This window comes from Colletotrichum costaricense (genome assembly GCF_030867565.1).
Source record: "Colletotrichum costaricense strain IMI 309622 chromosome Unknown Scaffold_9.1, whole genome shotgun sequence".
Lineage (NCBI taxonomy): Eukaryota > Fungi > Ascomycota > Sordariomycetes > Glomerellales > Glomerellaceae > Colletotrichum > Colletotrichum costaricense.
The window spans coordinates 418,518-445,659 of NW_026848238.1; the positions used below are offsets into that span (position 1 = coordinate 418,518).

General features: G+C 53.9%; 6 protein-coding genes across 6 annotated transcripts; 5 read left to right on the forward strand and 1 right to left on the reverse strand.

The window, feature by feature from the left end:
* Positions 1 to 1,847: 1,847 nt before the first annotated feature.
* CCOS01_08959 (uncharacterized protein) lies at positions 1,848 to 3,059 on the forward strand (the record flags this gene model as incomplete). Its single annotated transcript, XM_060457119.1, has 4 exons — positions 1,848 to 1,931; positions 2,298 to 2,532; positions 2,838 to 2,893; positions 2,940 to 3,059. 4 exons carry the CDS (start codon positions 1,848 to 1,850, stop codon positions 3,057 to 3,059), a joined length of 495 nt encoding a protein of 164 aa, XP_060311819.1.
* Positions 3,060 to 10,413: 7,354 nt separating this feature from the next.
* Positions 10,414 to 10,632, reverse strand: CCOS01_08960 (uncharacterized protein; the record flags this gene model as incomplete). Its single annotated transcript, XM_060457120.1, has 1 exon — positions 10,414 to 10,632. One exon carries the CDS (start codon positions 10,630 to 10,632, stop codon positions 10,414 to 10,416), a length of 219 nt encoding a protein of 72 aa, XP_060311820.1.
* Positions 10,633 to 11,562: 930 nt separating this feature from the next.
* CCOS01_08961 (uncharacterized protein) lies at positions 11,563 to 12,021 on the forward strand (the record flags this gene model as incomplete). The annotated part of the gene is made up of 2 exons (XM_060457121.1): positions 11,563 to 11,810; positions 11,952 to 12,021. 2 exons carry the CDS (start codon positions 11,563 to 11,565, stop codon positions 12,019 to 12,021), a joined length of 318 nt encoding a protein of 105 aa, XP_060311821.1.
* A 2,815-nt stretch (positions 12,022 to 14,836) lies between these two features.
* CCOS01_08962 (uncharacterized protein) lies at positions 14,837 to 15,217 on the forward strand (the record flags this gene model as incomplete). The annotated part of the gene is made up of 1 exon (XM_060457122.1): positions 14,837 to 15,217. A coding segment is annotated over one exon (381 nt), but the record flags the coding sequence as incomplete, so codon positions are not given.
* A 2,393-nt stretch (positions 15,218 to 17,610) lies between these two features.
* Positions 17,611 to 17,952, forward strand: CCOS01_08963 (uncharacterized protein; the record flags this gene model as incomplete). The annotated part of the gene is made up of 1 exon (XM_060457123.1): positions 17,611 to 17,952. One exon carries the CDS (start codon positions 17,611 to 17,613, stop codon positions 17,950 to 17,952), a length of 342 nt encoding a protein of 113 aa, XP_060311823.1.
* Positions 17,953 to 23,017: 5,065 nt separating this feature from the next.
* On the forward strand, positions 23,018 to 23,245 carry CCOS01_08964 (uncharacterized protein; the record flags this gene model as incomplete). Its single annotated transcript, XM_060457124.1, has 1 exon — positions 23,018 to 23,245. One exon carries the CDS (start codon positions 23,018 to 23,020, stop codon positions 23,243 to 23,245), a length of 228 nt encoding a protein of 75 aa, XP_060311824.1.
* Between the last annotated feature and the right edge of the window lie 3,897 nt (positions 23,246 to 27,142).

Here is a 27,142-nt window from a genome sequence, read left to right on the forward strand (position 1 = left end):
TATGAAAAAAAAGGCGGGAGAACGAGTCGAGTGGAGGAGACAGACCTGGTCAAGGAGAGGAGAAGAGAAGGGGGTGGAGGGGGAGCCCAGGGAAGCTGTCGGCAGCGTCAAGCGAAGCTCCAGCGGCAGCAGTAGCGGTATCCGTAGGTAGCGGTATTCGTAGCGGTAGCGGCCCAGGGACCCAGATGGAGGCACATCCAAACCTCCAACTTCGGCGTAACGTGGATTGGAGAAGAAGCCCCCGGGTGGTTCCTTTTTACCCCCAGCAGGGGCAGTAGCAGGGGATACTGAGAGACAGAGGACAGCCCAGGCAGAGAAGAGACCTGACTGAGAGAGAGAATACCTGATACCCTAGCTTAGCACGCCTACTGTGAACGGATACACTAGGTCCTGAAGTATCCTTAGCCCAGGGCCTTACAGGGCAGGGCAGAAGAAGAGGAGGTGGAGAAGAGGAAGGCCGAATGGAAGACAAGAAGGGAGGGGTGACGGGAATGATTTGATGGGTGAACTTTGGAAGAGGGGGTGTATGTACTAAGTAGAGGGGGAGTGGTGATAAGGAAGAGGGGGGGGGGGGTGAATCTCTCTCGTTGACGGGTAGAGTAGCGGGACGCTTGTTCGGCGAGCAGCCCTAAAAGGAATAGGATGCGGATGGGGACTGGCTAGTCATACACCAGGGAACCACGAGCACGACGTTGGGCGTGTGGCTGTTTCTTGTAGCCCGTTGAGTTAGTGCCATGCAAGCACATAAGCAGCAATGCAGCCCTGTCTGTCAACTTCTTGTCGCCCTTCCTTCACGCTGCGTCGGGGTGTGGGTAGCACCTAAGGTAAGGTAGGCAAGGTGGTGTAGACTAGGTATTCGTAGCGGTAATGGTTGTAGGGAAGGGGGTTGTTGCTCGGATCGAGCGTTCGAGGGGAAATGGAAGAGAGAAGGAGGGCTGGGGACGGAGAGTCATGGGGGTGACGGAATGAGGTGCGTTGATGTTGATGCGACCAAGGCCACCCAGGCGATATAAGCATAGATAGCTCAAGGTGTATATGTGCGTATATGTGTGTGCGTGTGGTGTGTATGCCGTGCTGTTACTAGCCGCGTGCGTGGGCTACCTTGAATGGGCAAGGTGAGGCGATGGACCTAGAAGGCTCGAGGAAGCATCCGAGTCGGATCGAGTTGTTGGAGGAATCGGAGTGCGTCAAGGACGGCGGGGTGAGGAATGCAGTAATTTGTCTTCCTTGGTGATATTCGGAGAGGTGTGGGTAATAAGACGGCGGTGATGGCGTGCGGCGTGCGGTGTGCGGCGAGCCGTGGAGTCTAGACGGCGTCCGGGTCGTGTCCTTTGCCCGGTGCTAGTCTCCTGACGTACGAATACGGTATTCGTAGGTAATCAATAGTAATATGCCTTATGAGCCAAGGGAATCCGCAGGTCTGGGTCCGTCCGGACGAGGGCCGGGGGAGCGCAACAATGGAATGAAGAACAAAAGAAGTCGAGAATGGGATTGTGTCCGGGCGGTCTGGCAGGTGTCGCGACGGAACCTCGCTCGATTCAGCAGAGACGTGGAGGCACCTGAGTAAGAATCAGCACAGAACCTGACAAAAAAAGGTACGAGTTGTAGGTGAGAGAAAGCAAGGCAGTCAAAGTGCCTTGCGTTCAGGTGGATGAATACCTAAGGTACCTAGGTAGGTAGGTACTTTGAGGTAAAGTAAGGTGTGATGAAGACTGCCTCGACGCTCGCTCCGTGCGCGAGATGGAATGGCGTGTGAAGAAAGACCAAGGCGGGAATGCAGCGCATTTGAGGTTTCGTGGTCCGACTGATGAGATGGAAGTTGGGAAATCATCCCGAAGCCGAGGACGATGACCAAGCAGCGTGAGGTGAGCTGTTCAGCTGTTGGAGCATTTGTTTGCTACCTGCATGTTCCTGTCGGACCAAGTCATCAGGTAAGGTACCTACCTAAGGTAGGTAAGGTAGGTAGGCACGATTTGGTAGGTACCTTCCATGCGAATTGATACGAAGAATTACATTACACGCATCATCTCAAGGGAAGAGGACAGGCAGAAGTGCTGCTGCCTCTTGCCCTCCTCATCGTTACATGTCCACCTTCCCTTTCTCCTTCCCAAATCAACGCAAATTCCCGTTGACGAAGCCACATGCATCACGAAGTGGGTAGGCGTGAGAACTATCCGCAAGGCAGGAACGATGCGCATCGACAATGAAAGAGGTACCGCACGAAGCGATGAGCACAGATCCATACCTTAGCTAAGATAGGTACCTTGGATACCTTTGGCGTAACTTCCCTTCCGTAGGTAGACACGTCGGTGAGGCAAGTACTCCGTACGGATACAGCAGGCACGAACATTCAGGTTGGCGCCAAGGCCAAGGAGGAACTGGAGGAGTCAGGAAAAGCAAGAGGGGAAATGATGCGAAACGGGACTTTGGTGGATTTGCATCTCGCTTTTGCATCTTGCAGCCTTTGGGCTTCACTTAAAGAAAGCTACCTAAGACTAAGGCACATTTGGGTTGCCCGAGTTGCCTGCCTGGGTAAGCAATGAAAAGTAAGGTCGGTCGGGCTTAGATGGGGTCTGATGCTGAGCTCATACTGATGCTGATGCTGATGCTGATGCAAAAGAGGCAATGGATGACCTTGCCTTGCTTGCCTCATTGCAGGCATAGAAGTTGCAGGTGTAGAAGAAACACACAAAGTGCATATCTCAAGTGCCACAAGCATCTTGAGGCAGCGGGGTGAAGGATCTCGCAACGGTCTCTTGGGCTCTTGAACAAGTGCTTAGATAAGCTGGGTGGGGTCCTTGAGAACCGTAGGTACTCCGTACTCCGTACTTCATCAGGTCTTGCCCATCTCACCCAAGAAAACACGACCGAGGGAGAAGCTATCAACCATAAGGTAAGAAACGTACCGCATTGCGCTACCTACTTGTGGTCCCTCACAGGCTCACGTCGTGATTCCGTCCGTCTCTCCGTTGAAAAGAGGAATGCGTGTGCAGTGTGCTCCAAAGATGCAAGTCCAAGGCGACACAGGGCAGAACAGGGCAGAAAGCGGGTTCCGTTGAATCATTCCATTTGCTGCGCGCTCCCGGTGCGTCCCTCCCGCGGTCCAGTGTCGTGGCTGCAAAGATCAGGGGTATCCGATCAGGATTAGCGCGGGTCCACGACGACGGGGTAGCACCGCATGGTGGCCCGTGGGAGGGGAGAGAGAGCAGACAAGGCAGGCGCAAGGGTCTCCGAGAGCAGGGCAAGGACCACGGCTCTCTCGACCTTCTCGTGCTTCCTTCCAAACAAATATCCCAAGTATCATCAACAAGTCCACTGCCCAAGCTAAGGTAAGTCCCTCGAGATACAATCCTGGCGTTCCATTCTGTCTGCTCGTTTGTTCTTTGCAGCCAAGAAGCGCATTACGCGTTTGGATACTATTTCGGCGAGGTATCTTGAGTCTCATTTCCTCGGTACTCCTACCCGCAGAGAGGCCTTCTCTGCAACCGTTCGGATAGAGCGCCAGTGTGAGGTATTTGGATGGAAAAAAGAGTCAGAGTCTGGAGACAAGGGCTGCTCGGTAAGGCAAGGAGGAGGAAGAAGAAGAAGAAGAAGAAGAAGAAGAAGAAGAAGAAGATTGAGTGGAAGACTGGAAGGCCCTGAGGGCATGGGGAAGGAACTTGGGACGGGGGGGTGAAAGGGTGAAAGGGGTGAGCACTTTCAGGATCATGTTCTCTGCCCAGGCATACAGACCTCAGGGCGTGCGCTAAGCGAATGGCTACTATACACACACCCCAGCATCTAACAGAGCAAGGGGTATGGAAGGAAAAATGAGGGTGTAGAATTGAGCCCTGCTGGCCCTGCTGGCCCTGCGCCTACCTCCCACACACGGGAAGGCAGGAGCGAGGGTGGGATTGGCACTGGGGAACCTGATGGACCAAGGAGAATGGATCGCTCCGATACGTACCTTGCCTCGGACCTCAGGTTGAACCTAACGTAACCCAATGGGAGACGAACTACAAAGTGCAGACTCCCGTCGTACATAGAGACCACCTCAGGCGGCATAGAGATACCCAGGCAAAAAAGGTACCTTGGTCTGCAGCACACACACCTACAGATGGCATCCGACAAATTTAGAAAGACAAGTACGCACTCACCACTCTTTCCCATCCATCTCAGTCAGCAGCTTCCTGTAAGGTTACTAAGGGGCCAAGGTAGCAAGGTAAGGTAGGGTAGGTTCCCAGCTCCAACATATGGTACTACGCCTACCTGCCTCTGAGACAGGATAGTAACAACGACGTACAGGGAAGGTGTGCAGAGGGAACCTCACCTTCCGCGGTTCCTTGGTTGACTAGAATAGAAAAGAGAGCACCATTAGCTAAGGAAAGGGAAGGTAGGCACGAAGGATAGGTACCCTGGTACATGGGCATTTTGGGTGAGGGTACCTTACCTTACCTCGCCTTACCTAACAGAATAGTTGCATCATTCATCACTTCTTCTCGCTTTTGCCTTCCATTGGGTTGCTGTTGCATTCAGGTTACAATCCACCTCCCTACACTACATCACCTTCCTGTGCACCGTTCCGACCATGTCGAAATTGTCGTCGTCGTCGTGCGGCATGTCAGTGTCATTGCGCTGCAGTTCCTGTCCTCCCATCTTCTCGTCTCATTCGGCCAAACGATGGTTCAAGACCCCGAGTGGCACCTCTCCACAACCTCACCTCTCTGCCTTACACCGTTTGACCGCAGTCTACACTATCCGCACCGCACCGCACCGCGGCGCACCGTAATGACTGCACCCTATCGAGGCAAATTCCAAGGTTCCAAGTTCCAACCCTACGCCTTGCTGCACCTCCGCTGTCAACTCCAGACCCCCCTCCCATCCAGCCCAATCCCGCCTCATCCTGGGACAACGCTTGTACGACCTTGCCTCCCCGCCACAGACAGGCCGACAGACTGACTCCCCAGTCCGGCGTTCAACCGCCGCTACTTTGGCTCGTTCCACCATCACGATGCTATCTTGGAGCTGCCTTGCCACTCTTCACTCCAGGCACAGCAAAGCAAACACCCTCAACGATGCTCGGTCTCATTAACGCAGACATTGGCATTGTTCCCAGCCATCACCTGTTGTCTGCGGCACTGCTGCCCCCGCCATTAACTTCGACCTCACCGCATCTATCAATGACCTCCTCGACTCGAACCGCCTCCACACAGGCATGGATCTTGAACTATTCGTACCCCTCCCTGCAGTTACCCCACCGCCAATCACTGCCATCAGACACCAGGGTACTCCACGCCGCACCCATCTTATCTTCATAACCTCATACAGGTACACTCACCACCATACGTACCTACATTATGTGTCTACGCTGCGAACGAACATACTCAAAGTCCCTGCACTCTGTACGTCCGACAACACAAGGCAATCGGCTCCATGTGGTTTTTGTTTTTGTCCGACATTGGCAAGAAGCAGTTCCAACCGCCATCGTCGCCTCTTTTGGTGACCATCATTGATTGCAAATATCGTTTTGGGTCGGTATCATGCTCTGTCTCTTGTTCAGAATTGCTATAGGTGCTTACCGAAAATCGGAACCCACTCACTCAATCTCCGCAGATTTTTGATCAAATGCCTACGGAATAGGTGCAAAATTGAGGGCCCTTGATGCCACTATTTCCAAAGTCCCTTCCACTTTAGCCAAGCAGGCAGAGAGCTACGGTGCCAATGCCGAATATTGGCGCCGTCTCGCCGAGCAAGCTTATTTATGTGCACTTATTTGTTACAACCTCTCCACAGCGTATTCACAATCAGATATCGATAGGCACCGCAACAATCTTTGACAACGGAATAGCTCTCCAAACAACGAGTGGACAACCACCAAAAGACAACTCGGCTTGCGGACTGACAAGCTCACAATGGCAGTGCCTCATTCTCAACTACAGAAGCTTCAATATGGCAAAACGTAATTTCCACGGTCTAAAGCCTCCGGCCGGGTTTGGCTAACTCGACGATCTCCAGGTTGCGTCGCTGCTACTGCTGCTGCTTTTCGCATCTCGATCTAACCACATCGATCTTCCCGCAGCCGCTCAGTCTGCCAAGCAAGCCCGCCTACGCGAAAGATCTCAAATCCGTGGTCGCTTTTAGCACCTTCAGTCTCGGGGTTCAGATGCGCGGTCAGCCTGCCAGGCCGGCCATCTCTTGACTGGGCTGTGCACGTCGGCACTTAGTCCTAGCAGCCAATCATGGGAACGAAGAGCGTCGGGGATTTCGCCGCCAAACCCTCCTCTCATTCCGCCGTTGCGCTGCAGCTCACCGTTTGCATGTTCATGCCAATCAGTCAGTCAAGGCCCGCTTGTCGCCCGACTGAGCACGGCACACCCACAGCGATACAAACGCACCGCTTGGTTCAGGATGACTGTGTTTACGAGCGGATCCTTGGCCAATCTTGACGCTCAAAATTGCGTCAGCCTTCTCCTCTTGCGACGACCACGACAACGACGACAGAGCATAACTCTGTCACCAAGGAATAGCTGTCTCGCCATTGGTCTTCAACACGGGACGTCCTTTTGGTCCAAGCCAGCTTCCGCTGACTTGCCTTGCGGAGGGCTATTCAGTTCTCGGTATTCACCTGTCGGTTCGGGTCATTCTTTCACGCTCTCTCTGCGATCAGGTGATGAGTATCACATCATTACTCTTCAAACTAGGACACCCAAGAGTCCGTTAGAACGAGCTAAGACGTACGGATAGCTTGCCCGGACTTCGTACAGGCCTCGGTTTGCTCCGTTTGGAAGGGTGGCCCCTGTCGAGATCCGAAGTATTGGACGCTATTTGGATTTCTCTCCCGCTACTGGAAAGTAGGGCGTAAGGCCCCAAGTTTGACGAGCCGCCAGCTGCCCCTTGTTGGCAACGCTGAAGCACCGACAGCGTCAGTCTTTTCGGACCACATTCCATCTTTTGACTAAGCGCCTACAGCCCCCCGCCGGCGCATGGCTGAAAGCCTTCGCACCTTCTGCCGCCTTGGGTTCTGGCCATGGCTTTGAATACCAAGTGTTTGCGAGTTCCATTCCCCGTTCCGTCATTTAGGGCTGACAATGATGCATTTTCCGAACCGTGCCGGTACGGGCACCAAAGTATTGTCAGACAAATGGCCCTACCCTCCGTGAAAGGCAAGACCGCCGAGGGTCCGGGGAGCTAGTAGCATTTCCCACAGAGACTTTTAGGGCAGCCCTGCATGCCCACGTTTTGCAGGAGAGTACCGTAAACCCTCTCAGGCAGACCAGCAGTATCTCCTGGCCCTATCAGGCTGGCAGGCTGACGTCTATCCCCGTACCTGGAGGCTGGTGCGCCTTACCCAAGATGCCGGGCAGCCCAGTTCGCCACCAAGCTCCCTGGGTATTGAATGGTACAACCGAGTGTTATATTAACGAGATACGAAAGTACTAAGGTTGCGATAGATGGACAAGAAGAAACAACCACGCCAAGGATAACGTCTGCTTGTTGTTAACGGGAAGAGGCATGCTTTCCTAGCAGACGGCCATCGAGGAAGTCCGGGCCTGGACGTTGGCTCCCTGCGCATTTCCTTCTTAAACGTTCGTACGTACGGATACACACACCACCACCCTTGACAGAGCGGGGAGGGTCGTGGTCCGGGCTTTGCAGCGAGGTTTACAGCGTGCGTTGTCATTCCCTTTCTGGCCCATTGGCAGGCCCAAGACACCGGCGGCCGCGAGCGATCTAGGCCATCCCCGTCTGAACTCGAGTACCCAATTCTGCGTGCGCAGTACTGATCACCTTACAACCCACACAGTTCGGCGTGTGACGACCAAATATGGTGATTCTGCCAGGTCCTGTGCCTTCATCGGACACTACCGCTATGCCTACAGATGCAATCGTGGTGATACCGAATCTCGCCAACGAGGCCGAGCTCGCTTTTGTCCGCGGATAAGTTACTCACGGCGGCGAAGAGGCTCCCCAGACGCTGTGATCTGGCAAAGTGTGGCCTGTGACATGCACTGGAACATGCTATTCGCCAATCATGAAGAATGATTCCAAACCGGGAGACGCGTTAATAGAAGCCAGCGTCGCTTCCATTCAGCTCGCTTACAATCGTGCAGGCTAGCAATCAACCAGACTTTGCTTACGGTCACATTTACGCTACGCAAAGCCAGCCACCCGTTGTCCGCCACTGAAGGGAGGCGTCTGACCCTACTTGCTGCGGAGTCTTCTCCGAAGACCACCTCGCAATTCCGCGAAAGGGGAGAGTGACATTTGAGTTTTCGGAATCTTGCGCTTTCACTAGCTCTGACTGGCGCGAGACTTGTGGCAGTTGGCCATGTACGGTAAGCATGACAAAATCTCATGCTCGCACGCTCAAAGCCCTTCCCTTCAGTGGATAGTGGCTTTCTTCGGTGCACCACTTATCAACGACTGCGCCGCGTCCGTCGATAGTCTGTCGATGCCCAGGCAGAGTCGTGCTGGAGCGTTTCGGAACGAATCGAGTACGAATACCCCGCACCGTAGGCGGTTTGATTTTGGAGCATCGGCAAGGTGGGGGTAGAACGGGGCCAATCGGCTCCGATGAGGGTTTCCCTGCTGCCCTGCAGTTCAAATCTCCACGCTGCAGCTCCAATGCTCCATACCCTGATCATGTCAACCAACGATCCAAGAACAACAACAACAATAACAAACGGTCAACGAGGTTGGATTCTGGAGACAGGACATGTCCCAAGCGCACGTGGGTGATGGTTCATCTGACGAGTCATGCAACGACTCGAACCCTCATCACATGCAAACCACATACGGATGGACATTGTTGGAACATTCATCAGCCACAACAAGACAGCTCTGGCGCGCTTGCCAATCCAAGAAGGACGAATACCTACTGGTTGAGTGCGGAATGTTGGCTAGAGCCCGTCTGCCTTTGGATAGACTAGGACGGTATGATGGCGGAAATCCAACCCCAAAGCCACCTCCTCAGCCCTACACCGTTTGGGCCTCGCTGCCGCGGCTTGCTTAGCTTCGTGCCTCCAACTTGGCGTCTGTCTGTCGGCCTGTCGACAGGGGTATCCGTACTCCCTCGTGCCCCAAGCGGAATAGGGCGTAGATCCTGCTCGCACGAGCCACTCCAACACGCTTGCGTGGGTTCAACATGTATCTGTACGGAATACTTAGTCAGGACCCGGACAAGGCCGTGAACACGGATTTCACCAATGTCGAAGCAAAATGCTGCAGCAATAGAACTTTCTGCAGGCTCATTGCCATTCGAAAGTGACTAGAGAATAGGTACTCGGATTCTGGAGGTATGGTTGCATTTTCGACCAGGAACGAGACAGCTCTACTCATACTTTGTACGTCAAGAAAGCTTCGAAACTCGGACTGACGTTTCCAAAGCCTACCTCACGTCGATCTAGCACTCACGGCCGCGAGGACGCCGATGGTCCGGCTACTTCTGTGCGTTCTGCTCTAATGAGAGGGTCTAGTTCGAATCCAGGTCGACTTGCGAATGGCGTTCGCTGGGCAGAATAGACATACGCCGCCGGGATACATGAAGATAGCGCAGCCAGATTGGCGCCGCATTACGGGGCTACCACGGACGTAACCAGCATAATTTCGACGATTTGGAAAACATTGCAAAAACTATGTTAACCTTCAGCGAGGCTTATACAAGTTTGTAGCTATTCGAGCAACGATATCGAGTTGGAGGCTTGGCCTCTTGAACTGACCGAGCCGGATTGCACCACTGTGCGCGATGGCAGAAAAGCTCTTGCTAAGGACACGCAGCGCCTACATGTTCTGAATCAACATTACCGCAGGCTATACTCGGGAAGCTTTCTGGGAGGCACTTTGGACGAATCTCGTGGACCATCACTGCGTGTCCGAAGTGATGAAGTGCGTACGGATACGATTGCAAATTCGATGCAAATGGGACATATGGACAATGGCAGGTACTGAACGAACCGGGATGCCGATTGAAAGGCCTAAAGAGGACAACGACCCCAGACCAGCCATCTCGAGAACCCCAGAGCGTCGCCACTGAACCTCAAACCGCCGCCGCCAGACGCCAGTGCTTCATCGCCCCTCACAGACTGCACGTCACCAGAGCCCGCGACTCATATTGAGCATCTCCACATTTCCACCGAGAGCACCGAGATCACGGGCGGAAACACACCTCCTAATCCTATCAGACTTGGAAGGCAGGAACGCTTACCCCATTGTCAGAACTCAGAATCCTACCGAGTATGAAGAATCAACAATGAGGCTCTTTGCTACTTCTGGTATCTCAACTCGAAGCCTTTCAAGGCCTCCATGTCCGCCCTGTGCCTTTTCAAGGGGCCTCATTGGCCATTATCATGGTGTGACACCGTTGGAGATGCAAGGCAAAGGGGCCGGACCTTGGACAGCTGGAATTCCATGCCTCGGCACATTCAGACCCAAATCCTAGGGGCCTGTGGGTTCGGACGTCCTGATAACTGGAGATTGGGGGAGAACTGGAGAATGAAAGAAGGCTGTGCAGCGCAGTGTAATGGAGCTTGATGGAGTCGCTCCGATGGGTGACAAGGCGATGGCTTCCGTATTGGAGCGACCCCCGAGTCCCGTCATCCAATGGGCCATCCACGACCAGAATGGCATGAAACATTGCCAGGCTCGCCAACCCATGCAGCCATCCCCGAAAGCCCAAGCTTTCGTCTACTGCACTGCACACATAGCGTACGATTCAACCACCCAAAAGCTCCAGTCCGTCTCCTGTGATCTAGTGTATCCTCCCATGAGTCCCATGGCACCTGTCTTGATTCAGTACCCGGACACCCGCGGGGGGAGCCTGGCACACCCATTCACTCAACTGGCAACAAAATGGAGCTTGGCTATGCCTTACCCCTTAAAGGCTGCAACTGCCGAAGCCTCGCAATTGGCGTTTAGGCGCATGACTTCCCTACGACTCAACGAAGGGGACAACGAAGGGGACCACGACGTTCAGACGGCATGAGCTACTTGTACACTTGATTGCGAACGAATACGTACGCTGAGATCGCCCATTTTAGTCACACGCCATGGGCTAAGCATGTCTTCCTCAGACTGGGGCCTCCATGACACTTCAATAGGCCATTGGAATTTGCGCCACAGCTTCTCAGCCACGGGGTGTGAGTGCAGCTGCTAGCCTCTCCGCAAGGCTCGATGCCCGCTATACCTACCTCAATACCTACCTACCATGGCTTTCGATTCGTGTTCGAGACGAGTCACTAGGCATGGGATCAGCCGAGTCAGAACCACTATCCGTACGGATACAGAGTAGATGGCTTTGGTGCCCAAAGCTCCTGTAGAACATAAGCACACCGAAAGAAAAAAAACTCACCTCGGCGAGAACGAAGCTCATCTCTACTCCATACCTCTCTGTGCCTCCTTGCACGCCAACGGGTCTTCTTACCCACTTCGACTCTATCCATGGAGAATTTCCGTTTTCTGCTCTCACGGTGTGCTGACACGATATCGAAATCTCAACAGTCAATCCTATAATGCAAAAGAGAGTCGAGGTTTAACGGTTCAAACTTTCAGGTCTTGCAAGCCCCAGCTAAGGATCCAAGACAAGCAATGGGAATCAACAATCCCAATGTCCGTAGGGCATCAGACCCCCCGCCGATCTTTGCTGTGGGCCGAACAAGATCTGCCATTCTAGCGGCCAAGCTCAGATTGCTCAAGAGCGCGTGCGGTGTCTACACCCTCTTCACCTTGAAGCGATCCAATGATGGAGAGGCAGAACTTCAGACGGACGATGCTAAGGATGCTGAGCGAAGAGAAGGCGGCACCAGTGCTGTTCTTAGCAACGGTCCATTCCCTATGTGAGTGGTGCAGCGCAAGCAATGTGGACTTGAGAAACACAATGTGCTCCGGTGCTGTCTCGAGTAACAGTTCTATGGATACGGACGCCTGGAATAGCGTGGGCTTCTTAGTGCAACGATCGACTCCACTGCCATGGACAGTAAGCAGGCTGCAGGACGCTATCCCTCGGGAACAATTTCAAATCTGCCTCCCGAACTGCGCTTCTCCTAAGCTCAAGTTGTGGCAGAAGCCAATCAAAAAATGACTGCCTCTGGAGGTATCGGAGAAGCACAACTCTATTGCGGGGGAGAAACAGAACAGGCACGCTGGTTATCCACACAACCATCATTCTCGGCCGTATTGTTCGCATTACGCTCACTAGGCGCCATAATCGCTACATGCCATCAAAGGCTACAGCCATCTCAAGTCAAGTTACCAAGCCAAGACCACGATTCACCTTTCCAGCTAGCACCTGACTAAGTACTCGAGTGGTTTGTCACCACATCGCTGGGAGCTGGGAGCTGGGAGCTGGGTGGCACAGGTAGCTAGATGTCATGGCCATAATGCCTCGATCGAAGACAGGGCCGCGTGCCCAAGATCAAAATTTCTTCAACGGCGATGACGTTCAAGGGCTGGTGACGACTGTGGCGCGGACTGCAAAGTGAGGGTTGGGCTTCAGGACTGTTGGTTCATGACTGCTGATTTCAGAGCGAGACCTCTAGTCGTTTAGCGACCATGCCAAGGGCCCAATTCTTTGGGCACTGCTTCCAATATCCTACTTTGAACCTGGTCTTCAACTCACCTACACTTGGATGTCAAATGTCGCGGCATAGCTCAGGCAATGGAAAGAGGGCAGTGTTTCCCTGCGATGTCTAGCTGCCCATCGATTGGTCGCAGGTCCAGATGTGTGCGGACGTCCCATTTACCTCCGGCCTGGTCCGTTCGCATGATGGCTTGGGGTTGCTGAAGACCGGCACGCCCGCATCAGGTTGAAGAGCAACCCGGACGACATCTCGGAAGGTGGGTGCGGGCGCGGAAGAGGGTCCTGTATTTACATCACCATCCTTCCGGAGAAGTTTCCAGGTCCCCAGGTAATCAATCACCTGGCTGCGTGGCGTTTGGACAGCGTTCCCGATACGCCGTGCCGGCGTCGTCATCCTCCTTTGACTGGCTGTCATTCCAGCGAGCAGAGTCATCGACAACAGGAAGGGACAGTCCCGTGGGGCGGTGCTAAAGCTTAATCTCTAACCCGTCGTGCCCGCCAGGATGGTCATGGTTTCTGCTCCATGGTTTTTGCTATGGAGGGTGCGGAAGAGAGGCAATAACAGAACACTGCTAAAGGGTGTTGGCAGTTCGACGAGGACTATCGAGCCTTTCCCTGCCGGTTTGGTTGCCATTGTCGAACTGATAAACACCATCCACTTGGACGAACACGGTAGCCCTGCGATTTCGATGTCTTGGGCCCCTGGTCTACAGTATCTGTCCGTCTTGTAAGAGGTTCGCCGATTATCCAATCGCCCACCAAAGCTGCCAGGCAGTCCCAATCAACTTGCTTCGTCGGCGCCTCTGTACATACATCACTAAGTACACAACATGCCAGTCTAGGCCGCCACGACAAGCCACGCGACATCTAGCTAAAGCCCTGCGAGTAAAGGGAAATTGCCGCGGGCAATGCCTAGCTGAGACAAGAGGTAATCCGAACCGACTCATTACACTCTCAGCCCACCGAGGCATCGTTGTACCTAAGCCAGGTCCAGTCTCACTCTGTGTCCCATCTGATAGCCGAGTTACCTATATCTCCATGAATAGGACTCCCGCAACGTCGTACTGTTGCAGCGGAGAACACGAAAACGTAGGCATGCACGATCATCTCAATTCCACAAGTCCAGGCAGCTTATCGGAATCCCAAACAATGCCGGTTGGTAGTCAGCCCAATGAAATACAAGACATGCGCGCCCTGCGGTGACCGGGCGCTACGGTCTCATCCTGGGACCGAAGACCTGCAAGCAGCCGCGAGTACCTACGGATACAGGGCTGAACAGACAGTGACCAGATATCGCCGGGTATGGATGTGGCGTTGCCCTTTCCGGCAACATGCATACACATGCTGACACGAGACAATGCGACGGCAGCACATTGTGGACTAAGCCGGCCGGCAAGGCTCGACTTTGAAGTAGGTAGAGTACCACGAGTACCATCAAAGTGGCGTGCTGAGAAGGATGAAGGCGCACCGTTGCTTGTATCCATGTCTCAGACGCCTTAACACTAACGGTCTAGGTATTCCTTTTTTCTCTTTGTATGCCCCATTCCCTGATGCATTCTACGCCGCTGCTCAGCAGAGCTACTGGCACTACATGTACAGCAGGCCGACTTGTCATGACATCTAGTTGGTCTACGCAGTCTGCAAGACGGCCGGCGAGCAAGGGGCGGGGCCATGCCCGCTGTGTCGGTAACTTCAACTTCCTTCACGAACCACCTCCCCTCCATTATGACCTCTTCTGCTGCCTACGGCGGTCATATGACTCAAAGGCGTACAATTGATAGTTGCCAGGATTATAAGCTGTCATCTTCGAAGCATCCTTTGTTTACTGGGATAATATCGGGCAAACAGCTGGCGGTGAAGAACTGCAGCCTTGGCCGCGAAAACACAAACGTCCCAACATGGCCTGCAAGGCCGAGGCAACCTGCATTCGCAATTGCTACGACTCAGGTTGCGCCGTGAAGATTAACTCATGCGCGTCGTCACGATTTTGAAGCCCAAGGTCTTGCAACTCTAAGGCACGGCATAAATGCTCCCATTGTCAATACGCCAATATCTCTTGCGGCGTATGCAGACGCCCGTCGATTCCGCCTCCCCTCTCACCTGACTCACACTTGATCCAGTTGCAAGATCATAACCCCAGCCACCATTCGCTCACTTGGCCATATTATGCGAGGAAGTCAGACATAACAGCACGAGAATCGCGAGGGAATCTTCGCATTGCTTAGGCCTACCTACGTACCTACCTACCCGTCTCCCTTGGGATGCGGCCGCTAAGGCCTGACAGCATATCTCCCCGCTCCGTACCCCTCTCAGCCGTCACTCAGCAGGAACTGTGCCGTTCAGGTGCAGCATCGATCACGGTACAATAGACATGTCCACAAGATCCTTTATTCGTCTTGGTGCGTATTTGGACCAACGAAAAGATTAGGATCTCAGTCCTTCCGTGGACTAGCATTGAGGGGAAACGTTTTGAGTGGCCAGAATCCGCAGCCAACGTATAGGCGGTTCGACAATGTCGACTGCAGCTCCCTCCGGAACTCGATGGAATGGCCCACGGCGTTTATCGGTTTTCGAATCTGTCAGATGGCACATGGCTTGCTCCGTGACGGCCAACTGCGAACTCCTACTCTGCACTTCATGCGCATCAGAGTAAGATCCTTGTAGTATAGTAGCAAAATCTGCAGCTTATCTTGGGGTCCTAATTCCACCGGCATCATTGAAGCCATTATCCGTATTCAATGCTACAAGCTACGATAGAGGCGCCTCACTCATATCAGCCTTGCGTCTACTAAGATCTGCACGGTTGGTTCGTTCTCTCCAACGGCCCTCGGACATTGACGTCCTCCCCACGCTACCTGCCACACAAGCGATCCGGCTTGCTACGCCTCGTGCTGAAAGGCTCTTTCGTCGCTGTAGCGAAGCTTACATCGGATGGGGGCTATAGCAGGGAATATCAACTGTGCCCCGGGCATATTTCGTACACACTTTGTGACCTAAAGGCGAATACACGCCGTGATGAGAGACAGGCATCGAGGAAGCGGTGTGTCGGCCGTATGGTTGTCCGGTAGGTTCACAACAGAGCCTCCGGAACACGAGACGATGCCAAGGTCCGTACGGAGGTGAAGCTAATCTTGTGGCCGGTCAGGCTTCCGAATCAGTCGGTCGTCCGCCGGGCGAAGCGGGGCCCGTACCGAGGTGTCGGTTTTAGCGGGCACGGGGGCAGGCGTTCGGAACTTCAAACTGGCACGCGGAGTGATACCACTTGGTCCTGACAGGGCTGATAGCTTGGTCGATTTGACTCTTTCCGGGTTGTTACTCTTTACTTGAAGCTGATCTGCTGCCTTTCGGACCCATCCTATCAGCATCGCCACCCCCGTTGTCTCGATCAGTCATTTCCTCAGCAACAGATGACTATTTGGGAATGCTGCGTCACTTACGGAGTACTCACTCAACATCCGACATCAAGCCCACCTTGACAGTCGCAAGAGCCTACATAACAAGTACGGAGTATGGGTTGAGGAATTCGCAGCATCAGTGGCCTTGGGTACAACGGCACGAACTCCCGGTGAATGGGACCTGGTTTGGATACGGGCCCCCACTTCACTACCAAAGAGGATAACTTTCAAAAGTCCAAAGAGTTTCGTCATTCTCGTGTCTTGAGGACAGGCATCAGCACGTCTTTACCAGCATTTTCAATAGTTCCGGGGCTCTGCTGCATCTAGATCCGCGGCTGAAGCCTGGCCACTGCGTGTAACCCGCATGGCGTTGTGCGAAGTCGAGGGTCGTTACACTCAAATTGTCAGCATTGTGAAGAAAAATTAAAAATCGGCATGGCTTCTTCATCGGGACACGGAGCGAGGACGGAGGGAGTGCCCCATTCGGCAAGCGCATGGAAGCGGTCTAGAAGGATTTCGGAAGTTTGCGTGGCCTACCCGCCTGGCTGCCTGTCATCAGCTCATGTCGGTGATCCCTTCCAGTCAGCATTTAGTTACCGGCTTTTTCAGCTCTCGACGCTTAACTTGCGTGGAGTTGAACAAGATCGCTTCCAAGTTGCGCGAGACGTCGTGCCACCATCACGTACCACAAAGTGGGTATACGAGTACAGAGGCCCAAGAATGACTAGCCGTATATGAAGTCTACGACGTTGCATGACAAGGTCGCGCAGTTTGACTCGCTGTCGAGAAGCCTTATTGGGCACGACAGGCGCGTCGACGGTGGTCCTCAGTAGGAGACTTTTGGTTGGATCGACGGCGATGATCTGCCGTCCTGGCCCCAAAGCCCAAAGGGCCCCGCGGTAGCACCGGGCGAGGGGCATGACTAGGACAAAAACCGAACAGGGCCATGCCTCGGGTTCTGAAGTGTGTAATTGCGCCGAACAGGCGGTGGTGGTGGCGTCTTGGAAACCTAGATTTCATCTTGGCTGCGGCTGCCTCTACTTACACCACCTATACTGTTTTTTTTTCAGCCGCCTAGGGATGATGGAGATGGGCCAGTTGGGCTGGCTAGACACTAGTGCCCCCATCGGCCACACTATGGGTGTCTCCGGTCAACCGAGATCATCAGAGTGTCATTCTTCTGGCCAAGGTGGTTCACATCAAGCGACGATCGAGAGGCACGGCGGCATGGAAGCATGGCAGAGGAGAGCCAGTCGTCAAGGAGTATCGGTCTTTGTCCCATGCCAACCGAACCCACCCCTGAGATCTCCAGTTCAAACGAGCTGCGCCCAGCGATCAGCCATGCCGGAGCAGTAACACCCGGGATGGAACCTCCCATCGGCGCGAGTGCAACAACGCAGGCAAGCAGAGATCAACTTGCGACGCGCATGTTTCCTGGACCTGTCCGGACACTTGTTGTGAACGGCCGGGAAGATGTCGTACTGCTTCATTGTCCATTCGTCGCTTTCCCGGCTGGCGTTCGGTGCTTACGCGGTCCACGGAGGTAACGGTAGAGTGGCGGCGGGGACACACACGGAGCATTGACAAAGTTGCAAAAGCAGCAGCCCCCTGGGCCCCTTTCGAAGGGGCAGGCAGGTCTATGGGATACATACCAAGCTGCCCATGATGAAGCAAGTTTCTGTCAACAGCAAGATTTCAGTAGTCATCCTCATCCAACAAGGACAATTCCTGACTGAGGAGAGTTTAGCCTTATGGTCCCCCTTGCAGGCACCACGCTCACGGCATTGGGTTCGCAATGGCGTCGCACCAGGCCAGGTGGGCAACGGCTCGTCGATGGCCTCCCAGACGGACAAGCGCTGCCCATCCGCCCCTGGGCCTCCGTGTGCGTTCCATGGGTTACGCGTGCTCCTCGCCGGGCCACAGCCAATAGCCGGCGGTGCCCCGGCCGGAGGTATTGCTCTCTTGGAGTCCCGTCACCGGCGTCTCGACTGCCGGAAGCCCTAACCATCATCTCCTTCGTCTATCCTTGCAGCCCCCATCCTTGGACGACGACCTCTCCCACGGATTGCACAGGTATTAGCTGTTAAACTGTTCCCTTCCTGCTGGGTACTACATAAAATCCCGCGACGCCCCCGTTTTAGGGAGATTGGCATCATGGCCCTGTCCCCCCCGGGGGCCCCCTCTCTGTCCCCGACCGGCCGGCCCTGTTTGTGGATACCTCTACTCTGAATTCGACATTGGATCACCGGCACGAGTGTGGCAGTGCAAGAAGCAATGTCCAGGAGGTTGCGAGCGTTCTCGACGAGTCATATTCAGCCTTTGGTAGAACCTCCAACCTAGCATTGCGAGGGCTCCCTTTATGATGTATCGCTATTTGATAAACCTTTGTCTTGTTTTTGGCTTTCTGACAGGCACACACGCGCTTGCTTTCTCCTTTCTGGACCACTACCCGGTCGAGGGAAAGCTTTGAATGCACTTAGCTACGGCGGGGTTTCATGTGCTTATTTTTGAGTTCAATCTCGGCAGAACCTCCCATCTGGTACCTGGGACCTCATTCCTTGACAGCTTTAGAACGGCGATGATGAAGCTGCAAAATGAGGGGTTGAGAGGCCGCGATAGCAACTCATTTCCCTGTCCCGAATCTATAACCCAATTCGGCAAGGCGACGATGTCACTGACCTGAAGCGATTGATCGCTCGCAGGCTGGTCAAGAGCCAGGGGGGACGGTCGGCGACTAACCACGACTCCTGGCCTGGGTTTACACACCATGGTATGGACCTGGTCCCTCTCTCTCACAGCTTGCGCTAAATCGTGAAGTTGAGAAAAAACTCCCCTTTTCCCACCCCCTCCTCCTCCCCTTTAACGCCCCCCTTTCTTCTCTGCCCGGCTCTTCCCAGCCAGTCCCTGACATGCCGAGGTCGAGGACGGGGATGCCCTCTTGTTTGGGAAAGGCTTCAACCTTCTGGCAGCGTCAACAACCACGACGCGCTGATCAATGATCCCGCACTTTCCGCCCTACCGGCCACAGGCACGCCGCACAGCTAGGTAACTCCTCTGCCTGGGACACAACGCCAAGGGTCCGTCTTCCGCTAGGGCGGTGCGCTAACCCTCCAGTTGGGAACATGTCACACGTTTCGCCTGTAGGGCCGCGCAGGGCGGAAGGCCTACGCTTTTTGGCAAAGCACAAACCTTCAGGTTTCCCAAGCGTCCAAGGTCCCCACATGACGAGGAGAGGCAGCAGCAGCGGCAGCAGGTCAAGGTTCGGCTGAACGGGGGGACGGATACGGGGACCAGTGCCCAGTGTCCACCACCCGTTCTCGGTTTTTGTGTGCTGTTGCTTACTTAACCTGTATTGGTTGTACGAGGTTTTGCTAGACGTCTTCTGGAAGAACACGAGAAGGTCGTATATGCGAACTAGTCTCGGACTCCAAGGGGGGTGGGCACGAGGGGTCAACCACCAGAGCCTGGGGACAAGAAATGCCAAAGACGAGGCAATATCCGTGATTCAGCTGGCTTGACGGGCCTCGCCCCCTGGAGCAAGAGGCAGGCCCATTCCAAACGGAGTGCTTAGGGCCAAACAATTGCTGCTGACCATTTGACGACTGGCATCCTGTAAGCATTTCTCTGCCAGTGCCGGCACAAGAGAAGCAAGGCAGCGTTACGCGCGGGGTTCTTCCCATCATTACATTCTCCGATGCAACATCAAAGCTCAACTCTCATGGGGAGTCGGAACACGACCAAATCACGAACTATTCCCCATGTGTAGTGTATCGTCCGCTGTCAAATCTGCTTTTTTCCACACTGTTACACTACTCCATCATCAGGGCATGTCAGCGAAACCTGCGCCCGGAGACCTGAACCCTGCGGAAGTGTGTATATCAGATTCTGACCAAGGCTGATTCTGCCCGATGCCATAACATGCATAGGGGTGGGTGTAAGTATGGTTCAGTCCGGTCTAGAGAGTAAAGATACGGACACGGATAGAACGCTCTGGGGGCGACCGGGGAGGGGGCCGAGAGGTAATCAATCGGCGAAAATCTCGACTTGATCCTTGGAGTACGGACACGGGTGACGGGATCGGATAGGATAGGGAGAGGGAGAGGGCTGCCGCCGCCGCGCCATTTCTTTTCTTTCCCTCGCCTTCACCTTGGACCTGGGGTCTGTCCGTGGTGCCTGTCCCGGCCGGGTGCGTACGCAGCAGTCCGTAGGTACGGCTTGCTGCTCCATCAAAAACCCCGTTCCCACGTCGGGGATACATACGGATGGATCAACCAAGGGGTCTTGCACTCTTTTTGAGTTTGCGCCCTGTGGATGTTGCAGTTTGGGGGCCAAGTTCAACGAGGTTACGGGCAGGGCAGGGCAGGGCAGGCTGGCAGGGTAAGGCAAGGCAAGGCAGGGCCGCAGGGTTCGTCCGGGACATGGGCAAGGGGAGACGGACTGAAGGACTGAAGTTCTGCACTTTCTGCAGGCCTGAGGGACGCAGGAGAGACGGTGATTAAGTCCCTACGGAGGGGGAAGAGAACCCGGTCAGACGTACGAATACACGCTTCCATACCATGCCATGCCATGCGATGGTCCATGGTAATGGGCAACGACGATAACGAGTACGAACCGCCCTAGCGTTGCAGGCGAAGGGGTGTCCCGTTGCGCAACGCGGTCCCGGCATACATGTAGTGCGCCTGCAACCTGCGTATCCGTAGGGCGATGATCCCGTATGCTGGTGATGAGGATGAAACGCCTTTTACGGACAAGCTTCCTTTCTCTATCTTGGGGCCCGGGCTTGTTCAGAGGTTCAGAGATGCTTACACTACTTACACTTCACGCAGCGATCAGCGGTGCGACAAGCTTACTGTGCAGTGTTAGACTGCTGGTAACACGGAAGATACCGTCAGATTCTCAATCCTCTTTTTTTTTCTCTCAAAGATTTGAGAAGCAAGCATGCTCGGCCCTTTTTCAGGATGAATGGAGCATTGGAGCCATGAGTCTCCACATTCTTCAGCGTCCGTCTCTTTTTTGACGATTAGTACGGTTCTCCGCGAATTTGCATCTCCGGAGCCACGGGAGCCACGGCCCACGGGGATATACGGGGTTCAAAAAAGGTAATCACCGTTTGGCTGACCGCTGACCTTTGGTGCAAGATGTGTAATAAGGACTTTGCGAAATGGACAAACTACTAAAATGGGCTCAAGTTCCTGATCCTGAGTGTTACGTCACAAGGGCCTGACAAGTACTGTGCATTGCAGGTCCTGTTACTGCTGACTGTTCTTTAGGCTCTGGAATGCATTCTCTGGCATGCATTCTCTCAAGGGGGATGTTCCTTGCGGAAGATGCCGCCCTCGACGGCGTGTAATATGGCAAAAAAGAAGCGCGAGTATTGGCATTGCTTACGACAAAAAACTCTCTCACACCGCACTTTTGGCAAGTCAGGCAAAGAATCGCCGAGGTTCAATGAGGCAGGCCGCAAAGTAAGAAGGACGCTAAGACGGTATCTAGATTCTACTGTACACTATGAAGTACACTAAAACCACACAGCCCTGCCCGCCGGACCCTGGGTGGAAAGATTCAGATCGGACATGGTGTGGTACTTACTATCCGTCTCATCAACCATTCGCACGGCACACGCTTTTCTGAAGCTTTTACACTAAGACCAAAACCACGATGACCGCGACGACACGGACCAGAAAGTGTTTTCCCGGCGATGGCCCCCACGGCTTGCGACGATTTGGTGAGTTTTGTTGATTGATCGAGGTCGATCTTTGTTCGTCTCGAGTCTAGTATACTGTTCCCCCTGGCTCGGTTTTGATGACGGCCACATGGCACGATGGGAGGTGGCTTTCTAGATCTCCGATTTTGTTTTTACCTTACTGATAAGTTTTGGTCATTGAATGTTATCGACTGGCGAGGCTCTATCGTACAAGGCTTATAGGAGCGGATAAGTAGTGTTTAATGAGCTGGCGATCTACTCCGGTGACGATGGCTTCGCATCTAAGACTGAATAGAGGCATTTTCTTGTCAGATCGTTCTGTCTTTAGATGATACGGAATTCGCTCTTCTAGAGAGGCATCGAATCTTTCTGCTTGGGGCTCGTTACGTTGCATGCCCCGTGTACCGGACACGGAGGTCCATGTTGCTTGGGCGTGCAAGTTCTCGATGCATGTCGTTTTCGCCGGTGCAAAGCATCCGACTTAGCAACGGGGCAGTTCATTATCAACATTCTTCGTTGTTCTTTGATCATCCCTTCCAAGTCCTCTGCGACTAGGTTCAGGCATGGCCTCATCGAATTTACTTGTCGGGCCATCTGTCCTTTGGCTTTTGCTCTCGTCAGCTCCGCTCAGTCCATGTCAGATGGTCGTCCGCCGTCAGTCAAAAGACATGCATTGAACCATTTTCAATACTATTGAAGAAGTCCGGACATGGCCTTGAGGATACTACTGGGGCTGCATTATGCCGAAGCCTGTCATTCACAGGTCCTGCATGGGCTTGGCCTCTCTTGAGTTCCTGCTCAGCTGGGTATCCGTAAATTTGCCCTGGTCCGGAGCAAATTCCGTCTAATGGAGACGATTTGATTTGACAATGGGACTTCTGTCCTCTCTCCAGTCTACGCTGTCTTCCATCCCCCCTCTCTTCCCCCTTTGCAATCTTTTCTCCTTCTCGTCCCCATTTCCCATGTGAGGTTGTGGATCAAGAGTATGTGTCGTCATTACGATCGGCTCGGGACTTGAATGTAAATCTCTGCCCAAAGAAGGAGATATACCAACGGGGGGTTTCCCTTGCTGCGCCTACTCTGTCTGCATTTGGGTCATATTCCCCAGGGGCAGATTGGCAGAAGAGGAGCCGTATCTGGCGATGTTCCAATATTTCTGTTCGGCATTAACCGAACATTCAGGGAAGGTGGTAGAGAAAAGACTCAGGTAATCCGTACGGATACTCTCAGGGCAGGGAGAAGGCATAGCTGCTGGTCAAGGAGCATCCAACCCGCCTGGGGTAGGGGGGAGGGTCGAGTGGGTCGTTATCAAGCGCTGTTCGTGTGCCTGTCAGAGTGGAAGGGGGGGCGGGTAGATTTGGGTTAATGAGTAAGGCGAGTGCATCTTTTCTGGGTCGGGTTGCGAAAAGGCAGTGCCGTGGAGTTGCAGCCTTGCTGGATACTTGCGGTTGCTCCGCTGCCATTTGGGGGGTGTTTATTGCTATTCGGGGACACTACTTACCTTTGTTACTTTTGCTCTGGTCCATTGACCAGGAGCCTCCAAACGACAATGCTTTGTCAACGGTTCGTAAGATGGCTTCGGAGGGGGTGTAATCGTCCCAACTTTTACAGAGAATTGACTCTCACAACTCTCTGTCATATTCTGTCCGGCTTCTCCATCTCTCTCTGTGTGACTTTGTAGCCTGTCTCTGTTGATCTTTCATGGCACGGACGGAAGTTCCGAAAGGGAAAAGAGGAATGAAGGTTCCACTGCGGGAACCTTCCCATCTCCTGCCATGAGGTCGTGCAACCGTGGTTCGTCTATGGGCATGAGAGAGAGAGAGCGATTGATTCGTACAACCTCGTGTTCGTCTTGCGTAACAGTCGACTTTGTCATGTATCTGTAAACTGCTTTGCATCCGTATGTTACGGATCCTTGTCACTCACATCACGTTCCACTCTATCTCGGTGCGCGCGGGTGGGGTGGTTCGGTATTTCTTCATAGAAAGTAAGCATTTACCGATAGGGATCGATGACGCTCGCCATTTGAGTCAGATATCGCGGGTCCGTAATAACTAGGCTGCGTATCACTCATTATCTCAATGGTACGTGTAAACCTGTCAAATCTGCCACTGCAATCCTGCATCTTGCAGGGAGGCATCCAAGGGAACGGGGAAGGGGTACTTTTCCCGCTAACTTGATGCCATGAGGAATCAAGAACACTAGCCAGATGCTGGGAAAATGGGGATCTTCTAACGACGGGACCAGGAACGGAGGTTCGTCTCGGATGTAGTGTAGTGTGAAGCAGTAGTGCCGTTTGCTAGTGCCGTTCAAAGGGTGACAATTTGCGATTTTCGCGATTTATTCATCGGGATGGCCCCCTTCTCGGCCTGGTTCATCCTAGACAAATCGCCGCACATCAATCTCACCAAGCTAAACTTTCCTACTGCCGCTACTACCTTCCCACGCGTGACTAACACTAGCCCCGATTGCTATGTAAACTATCTCGTCGATATCAAAGCAGCGTGCGTACGCAATCGCCTACTGGGTCCTCCATACTCCGTAAGTTAGGGGTTCGTTCCCATGGTTGACGTTGGAGGTGAAAATGTCTTGGCAATTTCTCCTTCGCCCTGGTGCTGGGGTCAATAATGTTTTGGTCCGACACTGCGGCGAAAGAAGAGGATGCGCCCCCCTTTCCTCTTGGCACTATTCACTCCCCCGGAACCACCCCAGCCCATTACAACCGCGGCTTAAGTTTCGAGCGCATAGGCGATGGGACGGACGGCTTGAACTTTGTTCCCCATATCCCATCTTCACCCTGCGCCCTAAGGCTCTTCATCATGAAGATGAGCGCAAAAAGTAAACCCCCTCCCCCCTTGAGCCAAAGAATCCTTACCGTCCTCGCCGCCTTGCCCTACCATGCGGTCCATGCCACCGCACCCCCTTCAACCCTTGAGCGTCCTGTATTCCTTCCTGCTCGCCTGGTGCCCTGGCCCTGATTCTGCCCTGCTGCCCAGTCTACTCTACGTAAATAATCTCCGATGGGGCGACGGGGCCCTTACTAGCACCTGGGACATCGCAACTGGGCTGTGAAGGGGGGAGGGTGTGCGGAAGGGTGGTGGTCTTTGGGTCGTTTTGATGCGTTCACATGGTGGGCGTGTGTTCTTGCGCTATGGGACTACACCGGGTCCACATCTTCATTCACCCCGTTCTGAACGGGGAAGGAGGGGGGGGTCCGGTGGTTGGGCGGAGGGAGGCACGTTTATTGTCAGATGCGGACGGGTTTGTTGTTTGGTTATGGATGTTATGGCCGTAGCGGACGTCGTCATCATGCAAAACTTTTGATGTGGGTTTGGAACAGGAGAGGGATAGAGACTTGGTGTTGGAGATTGGTGGCGCCGGGCATTCCAGCCCTAACGGGTGATGTGGGAGAGACCAAGGCCGTAGGGTCCGGATCCGATTATAGTCGCTCTAGACCCATCATATGAGCGTTTAGTGTTGATTCTAGGCTCTTGTTTTTGCGGGGTGAAGGGTGAGAGGCATTTGGTCTAGAAGGTTGGGATGCGTTGGTGGAACTCCGGCACTTTTTTTTTCGGTTCATTTGATATTGGGACTTTGGAATTGTCTGGCAGCCTGACAGTCTGAACTAGCGCGTGAGAGGGAGCTTATTCTACGCTGTCTCTCATTTGGCTTGGCTTAGGCTGAGACCATTGGCGATGTGATTGGGCTTACTCTATGGTCGGACCACGCAAGAGACGGGATGCGAGGAAGATGCGGAATTCCGAGGTGTTTCGGGGGTTGCTGACTGTGAAGAGCCCCGTGTGGACAGCAAGGCTGGCCAGTGGGCGGTGGACCAGAGACGAAAATGAGGTATCGTAAATGAGACTTGGCGATAGCGAGTAGACGTGTGGGAGAAGCTCTTTCGAATCGATCTGACCATGATTTTAGTCAAGTTGCTTAGGGTTGCATCCCCAAGACCTGATGTAAGCGTCGCAGAATGCTGACGATGATGACGGTTCCTGAAAGTCAGAGGGACGGCGTCACATTTCCTTGATCCGCCATCTCTGTCGAGGGTGGTGCTCAGTCAGCCCCCCTCTTCCCGAATGTTGCGTGACGCGGTCCGGTGGGCTGTGTAGTTGGTGATGAACATCGGGGATCTCGACTTCACGTGGTTGATCGTGCTTTCCTGCGGCACAGGGCTGGCTACATGCGTCGGAGACTAGTGTTCGATGGGCTGTCGGTAGGTGGGATGGGAGGGTAGGGTGAGTTCGATGCGGCGGGATGCTATCAGGCGTGTCTCTTTTGTGGGTGTGAAGGTTTGTTGGCTCAGCTGTCAAATGTTGAGATGAGCCGTATGTTGTCCAATCCGGAGACGCGCATCTGGGCTGGCATCATGTCAGATTCTGGTGCCCGAAAGATGTTTCCGCATCTTCATCCTCCTCCGCGCTGATCCCTGGTGATGTCCATGTTGCTGACGAAGTGCCCTAGAATGCTTCTTCGGTATGTCGTATAGCGTTGGATGGCTTGCGGAAGTCCTCACGCTACGTCGAGCCTCGTGGTCGACTCGTCTTCGCAAGGACCGGTCTCGGGGGCGTTGTTGTCGGAGGCACACTTTGCCGGCCAGACGCTGGGTTATCGAGCTGTAGATGCCTTCTACTAGCCTGATCTGACATACTGTCAACAATGGCGGAGCTGGCTATGAATGCTGCAGCAGACTATTCGAATCCTTGACGTCCTCTGACTGGCCACGGTCTTAGCATGAGCTCCGTCTCCAAAGTCCGCTGACCAAAGTCGAAGAGTGATGATCTCGTCCCGGGTATCCGACAAGATAGATACATGGGCGGCGGTGGCGTCGTGGTCATCAAAGGCGAACCTCCCCCGTGTCTACTCTACCGGGACGGAAGGGGGGCGGAGTAGTCCGTTGTTATTGTCGTCGCGAGGAGACGGCAGAACTCCGCATCAAGGCGCACTCGGGGGCCGTTGGCCGAGATAGTCGCCGAAACCGACGCCGAAACCGAGCCCGAAGTTTGGGAAAGATTCAGAACTGTCCGCCGCCCCTCCTAACTCAGCCTTGCTTCGAACCGCATGAAGTCGGCGGGCCTCGAATGCGGTACCCGTGAGATACACGCCGGCGAATCAGTGCTCATGGAAGGGACTAGGCTTAGCCTTCTTGGTGCCACTCGTGGGAGGCGGAGGGCGTTGAATGGTTCAAACACGGGGTTGAGGTCTTGTCGAGGACGTCAGAGGTTGGGGACGGAATGCTTGCCGGATCCAGGTTCATGAGGATCGCGCGATACTTTAGGGCTGCAGATTGATTGAAGTACTGGAAGCTGGGGGCGATGTGATGCTTTAGCTAAGAAGCTTAGCCTCTTCGTTGTTTTGAATGACATATGAAGTCCAGTGGAAACCTCTTAGTGAAGGGGAGTTACCGGACTTTGGCGGTATGTCGATACTTCCGGAGAATAACATTAAAGGTGGACGGGGGTCTTGTCGATCCACGTGAATACGTGG